Source organism: Ambystoma mexicanum, chromosome 1q (assembly GCF_040938575.1).
Source record: "Ambystoma mexicanum isolate Mex_15411 chromosome 1q, UKY_AmexF1_1, whole genome shotgun sequence".
In the NCBI taxonomy this organism is placed as follows: domain Eukaryota; kingdom Metazoa; phylum Chordata; class Amphibia; order Caudata; family Ambystomatidae; genus Ambystoma; species Ambystoma mexicanum.
This window is the reverse complement of record NC_090922.1, coordinates 130649350-130667485: the sequence shown is the minus strand read 5'-3', so window position 1 is coordinate 130667485 and position 18136 is coordinate 130649350. Positions and strand designations below refer to the sequence as shown.

Below are 18136 nucleotides of genomic sequence, written 5' to 3'. Positions count from 1 at the left end.
TACCTGCTCCTGAAGAGGAGGCTGAAAGCCGAGAGAAAAACCAACCTGGTTGTTGTTTTCAACGGGTGCCACCGGAGGGTCAGTTCTACATGCCCGGCGGTCCTGAAACCTTCTGAAGTCAGAGAAGGATTGAGACTGAGACCCCGACCAGTGAGTATAAGGGGCCTTAGCTGGGACCTTTTCCAGGACCGACAAGGATTTGGCGGTTTGGGTACTCGCCTTGGTCTTTGTGAGTTCGTCATCCGTAGAAGAATGAAACAACTCCCTTCCATCGAAGGGAAGGTCCAGAAATTTACCTTGCACCTCCTTCGAAAGAAAATTTCGTCGTATGGAGCCATGCCTGGCAGGAGGTGTCAATTCCCACCATCAGGCTTTGAGGTGAAATATCCACAGGGTGTGCCGCAGCATCCAGGATATCCTGTGCCAACACCCTAGCGTCTGACAAAGCGGCCTTGAAGACATCTAGCCTATCCGTAGGAATGCAAACCTGGAAATCAGCCAACTCCTTCCACAGCTTCATGTTAGCTGCCGCCAGAATCAGCTCGGTATTTGCTTGCCGAAGTTGCAGTGCTGAGTTTGCAAATACTTTTTTGCCCAAGGAGTCCAGAATTTTGTCTTCATTGGAGAGAATCTGAGCCGCAGCTTTAGGAGGTCGCAAAGGCCGGCTGGGATTGAAGCGTGGCCGCAGCTACCACCGTCGAGGAAGGGAGTGGACAAGACTCCAAGGCTATTGCCTCAGAGGTGTGAAGCCTGTATCAGGTGTCAATTATTTTCTTGATATGCAGCCCAGTGTGGGGCTTATCCCAGACTTTACGGGCCTCAGCCAAAACGTCGTTCTGGAGGAACAGGCCGGTACGCTCTTGTGGTGACATGGTGAACGGTCCAGAAAGCACTCCTTCCTGTGGAACGGGGGCAGGTACTGGAATGTCAAGGAGAGCCATCAAATCCAGAACACGGTCATGGAATGCTCTGACAGAGCGGGGCTGCTCATCCCTATCCTGATCTGCTTGAGGGTCATCCAGCAAATCGGGAGCAGATGGTTGTATCGCCGCAGGTTTTAAAATGCTATCCCGTTCTACCAGTGTCTTCTCTATGGGAGACAACGGGGGTAGGGGAGGAAGAGCTGGAGGCGGACCAAGAGGAAGAGGTGGTACCACCGCAGGGGCTGCTGGAGTCGGCGGGGTGAAAGGTGAAGCCGGAGGTTTAGGGTAGATTTCTTTGAAAAGACCCTTAAAGTACTCTTTCATAGGGTCAGAATGCATGAGCCTCTGACATTTCCTGAACAATACATCCTCTGATGAAGGTTTAGGGGCTGGGGTAGGCAGAGGCCTCTCATGGGGCATACTCCCCCAAACGCAATGAGGATGGTTGCCAGGAAGGCCCTCCACCAATCGGGTCCGCATAGACCAACGGAGCAGAAGTAGGGGGAAGTGCGACAGTATGTGGACGCGGCATCCACGCACGCCAGTCATAAGAAGGGCAGAACAGATTTTTACATTCCACCCGAGGTGAAAAACGCTGCTCAGCCCCAGAATTAAGATTCCCGGCACCTGCCGTCGAGAACGTAGGTGTAAGGGAAGAATCAAAAATGGCCGCCGTGGACCATGAGCGGTGGGCCGCCATTTTGTCGATGCCTGAAGAGAACTGCATCACATGTACAGCTGAGGCAATCGTCTCCACAGGCTGGTCAGGGGACTTAATGATCATTTTAGCCTTGACACAAGGATCCTCGGCCGAGATGCTACTGAGGTGTTTCAGATGTTTGCTTGGCCCCAACATTAGCCGCCAAAGGAGGAACCTCGGCAGAGCCAGTAACAGAGGACTTACGGTGCATGACCGCCCTCTTTGCCCCCTCAACAGAACCGGTATCACCGCAATGAGCGCTGGAAAACTGAGGAATCACCCTTACAGACAAGACCTTAGGGACAGGTCTCTCGGTACAGACCTTAGCCTCAAGAAAAGGAACCTCGGGTTTCGTCCCGGTATGTGTAGCTCCCTCGTGAGGGGCCTGAAGCCGTGGCTTGCTACAGAAAGCTCCAGAAAAGGAGGCCTCAGTGCATACCGCGGTGTCTGTGTGGAAAACTCCTGAAACAGAGACCTCGGAGCGAACCCTGGAGTCCAAAGCCTGAGACGAACTGGGCCAACGTTTAGCACCAAAGAGGTGAACCTCGGAACGTGTTCCGGTCTTGGCTGGTCCGTCGTGGGAACCCTTGGAGAAAACTCTGGTACGCCTATTAGGCCTGCGAGTCACCTCGGGAGAAATCCTGGTGGTAGAGCTACTGGAGCCCCTCCCGGACCGAGAAGACCCCAGACAGGAGTGTCACAGCAAGGGCGCCCTAAAAAGTAAGTAATTTACCGGGTGTCTCTTCTTTTCGTCGATGAAAAGCTGAAGATGAGGCAGAGGAACGCGCTGAAAAACGTCCTCCCACCGAAGAAGACAGCACTTGAGTGCCCGGACGGAGAGGAAATCGCAGTAGAAGCACGAATCCCAGCGATGGTTCGGCCCAAGACACTCCAAGCAGAGAGAATGGGGATCCGCCCTAGCGAAGCAACGTTCGCATGAAGAGGACACAAATCCCAGACGCTCCGGCATAGACGGAGGACCTTGTGACCGCAGAACCGGAGCAGGAGAGAAGGACAACAGGAACAAAAAACTCCCGAATATGCAAGTGCGTCCAGTCCCGACCGCGCAAAGAAAATGACTGAAGGGCGATGGGTGGGGCGGAGCTCACGAGGGCAGGGATACGGCCGCGTGCCGTACCCCGCGTAAATAGGACAACATCTTTTTAATTTTGATGCTTTTTATCAAAAGCGCTCCAGTCCCGTGCCGAAGGACGGAATGTCCCCACAAGAATGGAGGAAAGGGGACGGGACGTAGGAGTAAGAAGAATGTGTGCAGCACGGCCAACGGACTTTGGTATCTGCGTTCTGGCGGTGCTGGAGTTTGTGAATGAGATGTGTGCAGCTAGGCCGATTTCTAGGGGTAAAGCTTCATTCCATTGTTTGTTGGTGCAGAGGAAAGAGTTGACATAATGGTGTGTTTGGGTGTCTGTGTGATTTCCAGGGGTGATTTCCAGGGGGACCTTGTTCCTGTTGAGTTTACAGTGCCCGTTGATGCGGTGGCATCTACCTTTGGGTTCGGGCTTAGGCTAAGGTCCTCCCTGTGTCTTGTTGCATGAAAGACGGGTGGGTTGTAACTGGTAGATCTGTCTCAACACATGTCACTACTGTATAGGTGCTAGAGACGTCCATGGTTGGAAGTGCTGCTAGATGGGTTCCCCGATAGGTAGTTCTGTTAAATACATTACCAGATAGTTGGGATTAGCAAAGAATAAATGCTAGACGGTCCTCAGTATATCGTTCTGCTCACAAATTTCCAGATGTGTAGGATTAGCAAGCAAGGACATTTCCTGGACTGATAGCGTAGTGCATATTTGTAGAGCAATGATCAAGTTCATAAGTGCTATTAGTGCTCGAGTTTGTAGTTCTGCTAGATAGATTCCCGGTAGGTAGTGCTGCAAAATACATTCCCAGATAGGTGCGATTAGCAAAATAAAGTGCTAGACGGCCCAGGGTATCTAGTTCTGCTCATGGATTTCCAGATGAGTAGGATTAGCAAAGCATGTAAATGATTAAAGGTCATGGGATTTGAGAGTCATATGCCAAAGCATCTGGAGAGACTCTGGTTGCAGTCTACTGATAGATGGAGACATTCAAAGAACATAGTCATATGTGTAGTATGTTTCAATGGCAAGACAGGTTATCATAGACTTTATAGGTTCAATCAGTGGACACATCAGTTTTTAAAGTGTCTTTAAAGACTACGGTGAAACCTTCGTTTGCACAAGCAACCAATCTTTCAAAGAGGGATGCTACCTAATGACTGTGAATGTGATTAAACATGCTGAGGCCTCACCTCAGGGGGCGAAGCTTTCCCAGAGGAAGAGTCCAGGACTGCTCGAATGAATTGCAGCTTTTGGGAGGGTGTCACTTGGGTCTTCTTGAAGTTGAGGGAGAAGCCCAGTTTGTGGAGAGAGTGGCAGGTGCTGTTTAGATGTTCCAGAGCCTATTCGGGAAAACGATCTCTGATCAGTCAATCGTTCAGGTAGGGATAGATGTGACTGCCTGCCCTCCTTAGATTCGCTGCCACCACCGACACCAACTTGGTGAAGACCCCCGGGCGGGGGTGAGCCTGAATGGCAGAAATCAAAACTGATGGTGAGAACTGCCAATGGTGAATCTCAGGTACTTTCTATGTTTGGTATGCATGGGCACACTGAAGTAAGCATCCTGAAGATCGAGTGACCCGATCCAATCCTTGTGCTGGAGGGCCTGGAGGATCTGCAAAAGAGTTACCATCTTGAACTTGCCCTTTCTGAGGAACTTGTTCAAGCATCTGAAGTCCAAGATGGTTCACAGCCCTCTGTCTTTCTTGGGTATTAGAAAGTAAGAGTACCACCATCCCCGATTCATCCCCGCTACAGATACTGATTCTATTGCACCTTTCTCTAACAGGGCAATAATCTCATTTACGAGGAGCGGATCTGGATCCTTCCAAGTTTGGCTAATTGGCAGACAATTTGGTGGCCTTATTAGGAATGGGAGACAGTAACCATGGGCTACAGTTTGCTGTGCCCAAGCATGAGGTAATGCTTTGCCTTTCTTACAAATGTCGTGTCAGTCTGCCTCTGACCACAGTCTTGTGGACTAAGGCCTCAAAGAGGTTTTGGTGCTGTGGCTGCTGCGGACGAGAAAGAGGCAGAGGTTATGTGGGTAGCTTTACTCCCCACCATCCATCTGAATCAAAAGGCAGTTTACTCTGGCTTCTGAGGGATTTGCCCCCTCGTTCTTCCAATCAATGAATAAAATCGAAAGGAACAACGGCTCCAATTCTGAGAGGCCTAATGTGTTTGCTGTGGTTGACAAATAGCTGCTCCCAGCGATTTTTCAGCTGCTTTGAAAGCCTGGGGCTTATCCAAACTCTTGTCGGCCTCAGACTAAAACAGTTGTGAGCCATCAAAAGGCATATCCAACAGCCTGGTCTGAACCTCTGGGCAAAACCTGACCTGCGCAGCCACGCAAACCTTCTGGTTACAGTGCTTGCTGCCTTTGCGCGACTAACGCAATTTGAATAGTCTAGGCCTGATTGGAGTGCTGGCACATAGCATCCTTGCCATCCTGCACAATATTGAGGAAGCCATCCCTTTCTTCTCCCCCAGCAATGTGTTCCGCGTCCATTGCCACAACCTCCCATAGAGAGTACGAATACTTGGCTAGGGTACACGTAGCATTAATGGCCTTAAGTGCCCTGGTTATTGCAGAAAACACTCCTTTTCCAAGGGTGTCAAATCTCTTGTCGTCCCTACCTGGAGGGATTGTGGGATAAGCAGCTGCCTTTGAGGTTGATGCGGCCGCATGAACAGCCAGACTTTCTGGAGTTGGCTGTCTAGACAGAAAATGTGGGTCTATAACCGAAGGTCTGTACTTTTTTTGTCAAGTCCTTATTTACTGCGAGTCTAGTCTCTGGCTTTTTCCAGTTCTCCAAAAGACTGTTCTTCAGTGCCGTATGAAAAGGCAATACTGGATCTTTTGGAGGACCCTTATCAAGAATGCCCGTGAAATCCTCCTTCTCATTCTGCCACAGGTCTACTCCAGCCTAAATACTGTATCACTTTGCCCATGACAGATCTATATGCGGCATCAGCATGCCCAGTCACATCTGGCTTGGCAAACTCCAATTCTGGCAAAGTAGCTAGATCACTGGCATCCTTCAAGGTGTCCACCAGATTTTTTAACCTTGACTCCTCAGAGATTAACTCTTCTGGAGCACCTAGAGTACCATAATCCAAGCCAAAGAGAGGGCTTCTCTCCTTCCTCTTCATAAATCGAGCTCATCTACATGAAAAAGTCCTTATTTGATCAGGGCTTACAAGTCTTCGACGAATCAGTCTTAATACGTTGATTGCTTCGACGTCGAAGAGCTCAACACTGATTCCGTCGACTGATTAGAGGGAGATGGCAGTGGCGTTCTTTTGTCTCATGGAGGGGAATTCCTCGGCACCTCTCGAGGGAACTTTGAGGACTTAGTGCCTAGGCTCTTGGGCGCGCCACTAGTAGATTTTGACAGTGCCCTGTCAACCTCACGCGGCTCAATGGGGTCGGAAGCTTTTTTTTGTTTCACTTAAGGGGGTGGGTGGAGCCGCCTTCGTGAACACTTAACATTTTGGAGGCGAAAATCCTCCCGTTCTGCTTTTGAAGCAGATTTACTAAGGAAACATACCCATTTCCTATCGGGCGAGAAATCGGAGGAAGTCGATCAGGATTGATGACAATTCTTACGAGGACTACAACGAGTGCCGAGATTTGCTCCTCAATCTAGAGCGCTTAGTATGTTAAGTGCACTTTTTAGACCTTTGAGGTGAAATATCCCTCGAGCTTTTGTCGGACAACCTTATTTTAGACGGGGTAGTGGAAGGGGTTTTGGACAAAGGCCTACCTAGGGTGAGTTTTCCCTTCCTCTCCTTTAAGGCTTTAACTGTCAGACTGGCATACACCACAGTTGTCGAACTTTGGCCCACCCCGAAAAACACCAGAGGTATATTCGGTGTGGATCTGTGATGGACATCTTTGACCCACAGTCCAAACACCTCTTCAATCCGGTCTTCGGAGTAGACAGGTTGAAGATTCTGAAGAAAGGCAGTAGAAAATCGCTCAGGCGAAGAAACAGTTTTGAAGCGTGCAAAGCCTGCAGAAAAACCGAACTGAGGCAATGGGCTTGGTGTGTGCTACTTATACCAGCGTCAACGTCACGAACGAGAGAGGGATGGAAGCAGCTGAGGGACCATGAGTCAAGGACGCACAGCGCCCTCTGCTGTCGAAATGTTTCCAAAGCTGCAATCAGGATATCAAAGATGAGGAATCTGTGGGAGGACACGATCCATTAGAAACATCTAGATTCACGTTTGGGGTCCAAAGGCCTCATATCCCAACAGATCTTAATCCTTGATTTTAAGGGGCCTTTGAGAGTGAGAAAATGCTTTGAAGAGGACCTGAATGCGGCCATATCTAATAAGATGTGGTCTGCCAAGTTCATGAAGGCCTTTAAAGCATTAATGACATACCAACACAAGATGTATGGAGTAAAACTAACACAAGCGGCAATATAAGCCACTGAGACTGCCTAGGGTGTTTCCAAACAGTGAGCCCCTTGTGTTTTGGAGGGGATGTAAAGAGAGGGGTTCATTCTGGCATGTGTGGTTGTCATTATAGAATGCAAACCTACTCGAAGGAAGTCCTGGGATGTAGAAGAGACCTGGAAGACTTTCCAAGGGAATTGGATCAAATGTTAGTCCTGTTTGGTATCCTACTGAGGATGCAGACTAGAGACACCTACCGCATATGACTCATTACATCCTGTTAGGAGCCAGAGCCTAGCCAGCAACACATTGGGAAAGGATATACCCTCACCTCCAAGAGGGAATGTCTCTTGACAGTGGGACATTTCTGAGATGGATAAATTGACTAACTTTATCCGCAAATTGATGGAGAACAGCGAACTTGAGTGGTTTCTATTCATAGAGAAATATCCTGGGTTTTGTACCCAAACCCACTGGATCTGTAATAGAGGGCAAATGGCAGGTATAGTTATCGATGGAGTCTTCTATAATGTTGTGAATGTTTTACAAGGAAAGGGGTATAGAGGGGTAAAGACTAAAATAATCTTCATGGTTCTCAATAGTTAGTGCTGCGCTTCCCAGGAGGGGAAGAAAGGAATAATTTTGTTTAATGACAATTATGTTATGTCTTGTGAAGTTTCAAGCATTCTAAACATACATTTTAGAAAACAAACAGCAGCTTGGGTTAAGAAAATGGTTTTATTAACAGAAATACAAAAAAGGTTCTTACCTTGATGATTGAAATCCATTGTTGGCTGTTTGCAATCCTGAGCTCTGTGACCACTGGACCCACAGTTATAACAAGAAAGATTGCCATTTTTTTTCAGGCCTGTATTATTAGTATTTGCTATAATTCCCTGTGGTTGATACACTCCTGCAGTCCCATTAAAAAAACCAGGGAAAGGAGGAACAGCAAAGTTAGACTGCCCACTCATAACAGAATCTGTATTATTCAAGCTACTGTTGTAGGGGGGATTAACCACTGGAAATGTTGGGGTGCTGTTGTATTGGTGAGTGTTTATGTAGCCATTTCCACACAAGGGATTGAAAGGCAAAAACGGGAACGAAAACATGGAAGGTGCAGAAAAAGGATGCTGGAAATAATTTGCATAATTTACAGCCATACCAGCAGAGCCACAGTTCCCACTGCATCCACATGAACTACATACAGTGCATCCTGTTTGTTGCTGCTGATGGTGATGTGAAGGAGGGGTTGGGTTTGATATTGCAGCACTGACGGCAGTCCCACTACTGTTACATAAATTATTCTCACCAACACAGGAAGGTTTGGGACTAGAATTGGGGGATGGACAGTTTGGTAAATTTGCCACATTTGCAAATGATGTTGAATGACTGCTAGGAGAGGCAGTGTTGTTGTTTGAACAGAAACTTCCTGGAATTGGGGCTACAGGCATACTGCTTACTCCTGAGAAGGCAACTTTGGTGTTGGCTGCATACAAAGCAGTCCGGGGCATTATTACTGCTGGGGATACACACTGCATGTTGCTGGAGCACGATGTTGGTCTTACCACAGAAGAATCAGAAGGAGCAGAAGACACAAGTAGTTTCACCGATGGGCGTGTCACATGGAAGACCGTACTAGATGACATGGTTGAAGATGCGCTGCTTTCCACTATTTGTTGTTGAACAGGTTTAATTATTCGGTCAACTGTGGAAGAACGTACGACTTTGGGTTGCATACCAAAGTTAAAACATGTGGCCCCAGAAGGGTTCTCAGGAACTGGTACAGGCAGTGATGATTGTGTTGGAATATCCATGACCATATTTCCAAGGCCCTTTTCAACTTTAATGCTGCTTCTGGGTCCAGGTGAAGCCTTACCCCTTTCTTCCAGGGGCATAAAGGAGTGCATGGAAGAAGAAAGGAGCATCATGTCCGCATTTACTCTATCAGATTTGTGTACAGAGTTCATGGCATGAACAGAGGCAAGTGATGACACAGCTTTAATTATTTGCAATGGATGATGAGTGGAAGAATTTGAGCTTGCGTCATTTTGCACTGGAAGAACTTGAGCAGTAGGTCGAACAGAGTTTGATGAGAAATGATTCATCAGAATGATTGGCTTCTCCCTTTCGGGCCCTTCCAAGGGAACATCTGGAGCAGAACAGAAACAAAAGCTATTCAATATTGCACTGCGATTAGAGCCAATTTATTAGAGCTACAAGAGCTGAATTTTCATCTTACGTCTTTCTATCTCCTCAGCACTATCAAAGCGTCCTTCTCTAACCTGGATCACTCTAGGGCTTGAAGGAGAGCTGGAATATTCAGAGGAGGAGCTACCTTCTTGATGTATCTGGTGGGATAACTGGTCAATATCCACATGTAAGTCTAGAAAAATAATAAAATACTTAAATAACATGCAGCCATGCAAATTCAAGGAGCTTCAGTGCAACAGAGATTTACCTGGATGATTATGCTCTAAAACACCAAAAGCAGATTCAATATGTTTACATTAGGTTTTAGTACAAGTGCATATTATGCTAATTACGGTGGAATATAGAGCCGCTGAACCAAATGCTAGCTGCAGCAGAGACTCATACCTTTTAATCTAACATACACTTTGTATACAATAAAAGCATGCAAATGGTGGTGATCACTTCCAGCTTGCCGTCAATTTCTTAGTTCCACCCATATACTGCTGTGTTATCTCAACATACACAAGGTAGTGGCCGGATTGACACAATGGAAACAGAAAACACAAGCTCAAAACAACTGCCACAGTGATTCAAACTCCTCCTTCACACACTCAATTTAAGGTAATTCTTGCATACAACACTAAATGGCATGTTTGCTGAAATGCTGCTCATCACAATGTGTTGATGAGCAAGTTTAGTTTGTGAGTAATGTGTGATCAGTGTAGGCGCATTATACAAAGAGTGAAGAACATTCCTGAAGTGGTTGCAAGTTGATGTCGTACAAGATAAAAGCATTTAATAAATATATTTAAATACAGCATCATGAAGACATTGATGAGGCAATCTTTATGGTACTGTCCAACATTTTAGCCTACTATGAATGAATGAGACAGCACTCAAACATTTGTGTTATTGGAAACTAGTTCTTCAAAAGTCACCTTAACCAAAGCAGGGCATAGTCTCTCGATAAAGGCCAGCTGCCATGCTGAGCAGATACAAACCTGCATTCCACTTCTTGTCCGATTCCCTTTGATCCTCATTTTGACGTTTATACCTCTGATTTACAGTCTGGTACACTCCACCGGATCCTTTTAGCCTGAAAACCACAAGAGCCCATTGATTCCCCAGCTGTCTTGCTGAGTTGAGGTCCTGTTTGAGTTCAGTGGAGCGCCCCAAGATGGCAACAAAGCACCATAGAAGCACTGGAGGGAAAGAGCCAATCCAACAGCGGGATAACTGATTACCCACAGTAAACAGAGGGAACTGTGCTGGCTTTCTCCCGATAGGCCCTTTACACCAATATGAAATTCAAGTGCCCAGCAACCATGGTACCAGAGCCACTGAGACAGAACACAGCATTAAGCCTTGCCCTAAACCCCAACAGAGGGCACTGCCACAGATGAGATGATCGACTGCATTGTCAGGCAGCTATTATAGCTGGTAAAAGGAGGGGCACCAGAGGGGAACAAATACCCAGAGCTGGAAATCAATGGAACAGAAAATTGGTTAGGTTGAAAGTGAGGTTTTCCTGATGCAACATGAGCTCCCATAAGTGTCAGTGATAGAAACCAGGGTGACAGTCCTCGAAAGTATGATCAGAACATTTAGGTCTCAGATGGAAGAGGTTCTCTCACGCACCATAATTCTGGCAGAGTACGTGCAAGATAACAGGGTTATTCCCAACAATGCAACATGAGGATGGTAGGCCTGCCTGAGGGAAAGGAAGGTTGCGATTACACATGATTTCTAGAAAGTTTGATACTGACAACGATGGGACATGCAAAAGGTTCAGCTTTGTTCACTGTGAAAAGGGTGCATGGAGTCCTAACTAAACAATCACCACCAGGAGCACCTAGACGGTGCACCATTGCTAAGATTTTGAACTACATGGACAAAGCTATGCTCTTGTTTTTAAGATCGGAGAGTCAATTTAGAGGTGGTGGTACCCACCTTTCAAATGCATACTGATTATACCCAGGTGGTACAAAGCTCGAAAATAATGTATTGGGGTAAATCATACTCTTCAAAGATAGCACAAGATTGTACACAAAGGTAAATCGTACTTCTGTGATGATTCCTTGGATGCCAAGCAGTGGTTAGAGCGCCAATGACTTAGTGACATTCTTGAGTAGGGTGGTAAGCTGGCGGAGTGAAGGGGGTGGGGGGACCAGCCTTAGAAATGACTCTCCCTTGGGACCCCACTGGACAAGAGGTCTTGGAATGCAAGCCTAGGGATCTGCGTGAAATGACTGAATGCAAAAGTCTGACTACAAAAAGGCAGACTTTTAAAAAAAAATTCTTCCATTTTTCCGCAAATATATATGTGGGGGAAGACCCCCCCCCCCACAGGCCTCCCCAACCTTACCCCTATACATTTTTATTAACTTTACCCCCCCACATATATATCTGCGGAAAAATGGGTGTCAGACTTTTGGGGGTCAGACTTTTTGCATTCGGTAATTTCGTACAATACCCTAGCCTGGTGGTTTAACCACATTCAGATGAAGGTGAGATTTACACACAGCTGAAAATGACTTTGAGACAAGTCTAATGCCGGGTAGTTCTGGGCCGGATGAAAGCAACTAGAGGGAGAAGGAATGACAATGGCTCACTGCCAAGTGACAGACTTTGGGCCCTTCGATTGATAATGAATTTGGGTGCGTATGGGTATACGTTTTCAGTTTTCATAACGTCTCAGAGGGGGGGGGGGGACTGAGCAGGCCAGACTAAAAAGTATTTGAAGGGCTGATATGCTTAGTTTTTCAACCTTAGCTAGAAGTCAGTTCTTGCATGTTATTATATGGTGACCAGTCATTGTTGGTGCAAAAAACACAGATGGTGAAACGAAGCCAAAAAAGGTATTACTTGCCCTTTAGTTCAGCAACAAATTGCATCATGTGGAAAGATGTATAAGGAAAACAGAATGTGTTAAGGGGGAGGTGATAAGAAAGGATGGAGACACCCCAGCGAAATATTTATAACATAAGTAGAACAAAATATGCAAAGGAAAATGCCAATAATAGACGTATGTGCATTTTGATGCTGGACTGTCAACAAGGAGTTGAGAATTGGGTGAGGAGAGGGGATGAAGTGGGTTCATGCCCCCTCCCCTAGATTTCATGAGATTACAGATTGATGCCCTTTTCTCCACTGCCATGTAAATCTGAACACCTCTAGATGGCCTTGCAGGATGACATTTATGACATTTGAGGGATATTTATTTGCATGGAATGAGAAACAATTATTTTTGTTGGGAGCAATATATTATGAACAAGATTTAGAGGCAGCAGTGATTCGGGAAAGATTGCCAAACTTGATGTTTCAAGCGCACTCGAGGCAACAGGTTAGTTCAGTGGGGGAATGAGTGTTTGGTTTCACTGTTGGAGTCGAGGGGTTTCAGAACATGGGGAGTTAAGCTATTTAGTTTTGGATCTGGATACGGTGGGTTGACAAGTTCAGCTATGAGTTGGGTTCTCAGTGTGAAGCTGTAAGGATATTGTCCTGGGGTTGACGGGGAGAGAGTGTTGGATGTTTTTCCTGATTAACAGTCTATATGTAGTTACCCAAAACATTCATGGTCTAAAAAGCTATGTTACAAGTTTAGGGTAGGGTATTTTCTCAAGATCAATGGGATTTGGTTTTCACTACTGTAGTATACATCTTCTAGTCGGTGAACTGGAGAAGTTAACTACGCGCTGGGGTGGCTGAGAGTTTCAAACATATTCCCTATTGGGAAAAGGGGTACCAGAATAGATAGTTAGGGGTGGTGATTGCCCAAGGAGTTGTGTTTGTGGAGACAGACCCAAATGGTTATCATCATTTACTAGGGGTGTATTAAGGGGCATTGGGCCTTATTACGACCCAGGCGGTAAGGGTTTTACGGCGGCGTAAACAGCGCCGACCCTTACCGCCTGAGTACGAGGTCCCTTAGCGCCATGGCGGACTTAACACCTGCTTCTAGCAGGTGTTAAAATCCATGGCGCTAAGGGACCATGGAGTTAATTACGCCACCGTAATTTACGGTGGCGTAATTAACGCCTTCCCCACTCCGATTATGCCCTATGGGGCAAAAATGGGAATGGGGAAGGGTAAATGGGGATTGGGGACTTACCGCCCCGCCAAGGTCGGAATGGGGCGGTAAGTCCGCCAACCACCATGGCGTAAACATAGTTTACGCCATGGTGGTAAAGTCACGGCCCAGGCGGTAACTTACCGCCTGGGTCGTAATGAGGCCCAATATATTGGTATTGGCAATCCTTATGCTCCCAATACTGACGGTTAGTCCTTCATGCTGGTTGACAGAATGGGAGGGGGATAATATGGTCAGTCATGGATTATAAATGGACTTTAGACAGACTGACCTGGGAACAGAGGGAATTGGCAGTTTGCTTAAATCAGCTGTAGTTGGATGTTTGGAGAGCATGAAAAATTGCTGATAAAATGTTCTTTTAATATTGCATGAACATGACCTCCAGACTTGCACTGACTAAATGTCTATGTCTTCTTTCCACAGTCACAATGCTTTCAGAATCATATTTGTTCATTCCCTGCCACCGTTAGCAAAACCAAAAGGTGATGGCTGGAAGGTTTTGAAACACTTCTAACCACTGACACGGCTCTGGGCAACCCTGCAGACCATCACCTTTCAGCCTGCCAAGGTATTACAGAAGGGGAAAGACCATATGCAAATCAGGCTTGGTCCCACCCCAAAAAAGGGCAGTCCAGCCCCAACTGCATGGTCATATCCCTTCTGAATGAAACCACCCTTAGACCTTTTTTTTTTTTAAACTTTATTTTTGCATTTTAGTAAAACATGTGTACCAACAAGACCAAACAGTGGTCTACTAAGATACCGTCGTTGCCCCCCCCACCCCTGCCCCTCAGCCCCCGACAGTCCCATTACACAACAAGCATCCATTGCTTTTGATTTACTCAGGTGAAGTCTGTGGTGGCTGATCAGGTGGCTCGGTTGGTACAGTGCTGTAGAGGAGGTGAGAGATGTACGGGCCCCAAATATCTGGTGGTCTTGCGTGGTGGGGTAGTGTCTTTATGAATTCCGTTTCTGTTTCTTGGCAATATATAATGTCTCTCCTCCAGTTCGCTAGCGTGGGGGGGTGTACCACGTCCCCACGCCATGGCCACTCTTCTACGTGCCAGTACCAATAGCATGCTTGCCAGTTTTCTAACGTGCGAGGACAGGGGTCTCGTTAGACCAAGGAGTGCCACTAGTGGGGAGTGCCCCACCCTCTCACCAATTATTGCGTCAGTTTCATCGGGCACATCTGACCAGAATTTGGTCACTGTTGGGCAGCTCCACGCCAGGTGCAAAAAGTCAGCATCAGGGGTCCCACATCTGTCACAAGATGCGTTTAACCTGGGGTGATGTCTGTTTCTCTTTTTGGGGGTATAATAGGTTTGGTGCAGAAAGTTAAAGTGGATTTGTTTGAAGCGGGAGTTGAGTGCCACTTTTTGAGTCTGTTGTAAGATGTAGTCCCAGTCTTCATCTAGAATGGGTGTTTGCAGTGTGGTTTCCCATCTTGCTTTCGTTTTGGGGTTCGAGGGTAGAGTGTCCGTGAGCAGGGCTTTGTAGATAGATGAGACCAATTTGCCCTCCCCTTGTGCCTGAATGACTTCGTGCAGCAGCTGCCAAGTGGGTGGTTGTTGTGGGAAAGATGGAATGAGGGCCTGAAGGGTGTACCACACTCTGAAGTACATAAAGATATCAAGGGAGGAGGTGCTACCTTTCTCCTTCGCTTGCTGCGGTGTTGTGAAGGTGTCTTGTATGAAAAGGTCACCTAGTGTATTTATTTTGCACTTGTCCACCCAGTTCAGATACACTTTCTCAACGGTGAGTGGGATCCCGGGGATGACTTTAACGGTTAGAAGAGGAGAGTATCTAAACTGTATCTTGTACTTTTGGGCCATTTTCCGCCATATTGTGTAAGTGGATTGCACTATGTTCAGCGTCATGTGTGGCACAGCCTGTTTGCTGATGATCACGGCCCTTAGCAGGTTGGGCGAGCATAGTGCCCGTTCGACCTGTGCGTGTGGTCTTACGAACTGGGGCTTATACCAGTGACTGAGGAACTGGGCTTGTGCTGCCCAGTAGAAGCGTTCTAAATCGGGTAGAGCTAGGCCACCCTTAGTGACAGGGAGTACGAGGGACGAGTATGCCACCCTTGCGGGTTTGCCCGACCAAATGAGGTCTAAAACTAGGCCTCTCAGATTACCCAGGAAGCGCCGCAACAACAGGATGGGGATGTTGGAGAATAGATACAGGAGTTTGGGGAGGATTACCATTTTTACCAGTGAGGCTCTTCCCCAGAGGGTGAGTGGTAGAGTTTTCCATCTGTTCACCTTATCTCTTAGTGATTTCAGTGTGCTTTCGTAATTGTCTTTGAATATGTCGTGGTGGTTCAGGGACATTCGGATTCCTAGGTATCGGACGTGGGCTTTCTCCCAACGGAAGTTGAAATCGTCTTGAACTATTTTGGTCTTTGTGTTTAAGGGAAAAACGATTTGATTTAGACTGATTGATTTTCAACCCTGATACCAGCCCAAACTTAATAATTTCTCGCATGATCGGGTTAAGGTTTTCGCTGGGGTTTTGCAGGTACATGACTATGTCGTCGGCATAGAGGGATATTATCAGACGGTGAGGTCCTATTTTGAGCCCTCTCTGGATTTGGCGTTCCCTGAGGCCCGCTGCTAAGGGCTCCATCACAAGGGCGAATATCATGGCGGATAGTGGGCATCCCTGCTTGGTGCCGCGTTGGAGAATAATATATGCCGAGCGAGTCGACCCAAGAGTGATTGCTGATAGGGGCTGATTATAGAGGAGTGAGACCAGCTTGATAAACTGTTTCCCAAGTCCGAGCTGTTGGAGCACAGCAAACAAAAAGGGCCATTCGACGGAGTCGAACGCCTTTTCGGCATCCAGCAGCACCGCCACCGCCTGCTGTTCGGGGTCGAGGGCTGTCAGAACCCCAAACATTCTACATATCCCGAATGTAGTGTTTCGGCCAGGTACGAATCCTGCCTGGTCAGCGAGTACCAGTGCAGGCATTAGCGGGAGAAGTCTGTTAGCGAGGATCTTTGCCAGGATTTTGTTGTCGAGATTAATTAATGATATGGGGCGGTAGGATTTACAATCTTCGGGTGGTTTGTCTTTTTTGTGTAGCAGTATTACGTTGGCTTCTCTTAATGTCTGTGGGAGAATGCCAGATTCGATCGCTTCTTCAAAGACATTTAGCAGAAGAGGGGCTATGGGAGGGGCAAAGTGTTTATAAAACTCACCAGTTAACCCATCAGGCCCCGGGGCTTTGGAAGGCGGTAGACTTTTAATGGCTTCTTGGATCTCATCTAGGGTTATGGGATCGTTCAGCGGCTCACTGAGTTCCCTCTCCAACCAGTACAGTTCTGGGTCGTTGAGGTAGTTCCGGATCGCCTCGGTATCCGCCGGGCACCCAGCGCTGTATAGATCTTGGTAGAATGCCCTGAATACTTCGACTATGTCTTCTTCTTTGTGCAGCATATTTCCCTGCGATGTTCGGATACTGTCCACCCTTGTTGGCCTCCTGTCTGCAGCTATAAGACGAGCAAGAAGGGCCCCAGGCTTCTGGCCTTCGCCATATTGTCTGATTCTATGATTGTGGCCCAGAAATGTTACCTCCCGTTCAGCTAGGTTTCTGAAGTTGAGAAGTTCTTCTTTCAACATTGCCTGGATGTGGTCTGAGTTGTGAGCGGCTTGCTGCTTTTCCAGTTCCTTCAGGTGTGTTTCGCTGGCCCCTAGCTCACGTCTGATCAGTTTCAGGATTCCGTTTTCTTTGGCTAGACAGATGCCCCTTACATAGCATTTGAATGATTCCCATAGCACTCCGGCGGAGTTGATGGTGCCATGGTTAATTTCAAGAAAGGTGTTCATTTCTTCGCTTAGTTCAGTGGCAAATATTTGATCTGCGAGAGATCTGGGTTTGACACGCCATTGGGGGGCCGTGGTCTGGTAGTCGGCAAGCGGCATTCGAGTATTACCGTGGCGTGGTCCGAGAAGGTTTTGGGGAGTATTTGGCAGCTGCCCCATTGCCAGTTGCTGTGTGCGGAGACTAGCAGATATTCGATGCAGGAGTTCGTATTATGTACACTTGAGTGGTATGTGTAGTCTCTGACTTCCCAATTCTGGATCCTCCATATATCCGATAGGTCAAATGCTTTGCAGATCTCCTGCACTTGTAGGCTGGCCCTGGACGGGTGTGCGGTTGTTAGCTGGGATTTATCTTTCTGTGGGTCGAGATGAGTATTCAGGTCGCCTCCCCAGATTATGGTAGCGTTTCGCACTTGCGTAAGACGGGACAGCACCCAGTCAAAGTTGTTTGCACCGTCTGTGTTGGGGCGTAGGAGTTGACGAAAACCACCTCCTCTCCCTCCACCATGCCCCGAACCAAAAGAGCCCTTCCCTCGTTATCTCTTTCCATTTTGATCAAGCGAAACCCCAGCGAGGTGTGAAGAAGTATTGCGACTCCCCTGGCGTAGGATGAATATGAAGAGAAGTAGCATCCCCAGCTGCGGGCCCACAGGTGTTAGTTTTGCGGTAAAATGTGGGTTTCTTGAATCATTGCCACCTCGATCTTGTGACGTCTGAGTAATTGCAGGATCTTTCGTGTCTTGGCCGGGATGTTGCCCCCTCTAATGTTCCAGGTTGCTACTTTGAATTTGAATGATGATGTTTTATATGGAGCCCATTTGCGGAAAGAGAGGTGGGCCACCCCTTGGCGGTGTCCCGACGTTTGGGGCGGCTGAATTGCATGGGA

At 47.3% G+C, this 18136-nt stretch overlaps 1 protein-coding gene across 1 annotated transcript in view; it reads right to left on the bottom strand.

Annotated features, from left to right (window-relative positions):
- Positions 1-18136, bottom strand: part of ZCCHC14 (zinc finger CCHC-type containing 14) — a 1189754-nt gene that overhangs the window by 167482 nt on the left and 1004136 nt on the right. Inside the window, exons 11-12 of the mRNA XM_069636185.1 lie at positions 9379-9522; positions 7906-9288 (exon numbers count right to left, since the gene is read on the bottom strand). Coding sequence (XP_069492286.1) covers positions 7906-9288; positions 9379-9522 — 1527 coding nt within the window. The remainder of the gene's footprint in view (positions 1-7905; positions 9289-9378; positions 9523-18136) is intronic.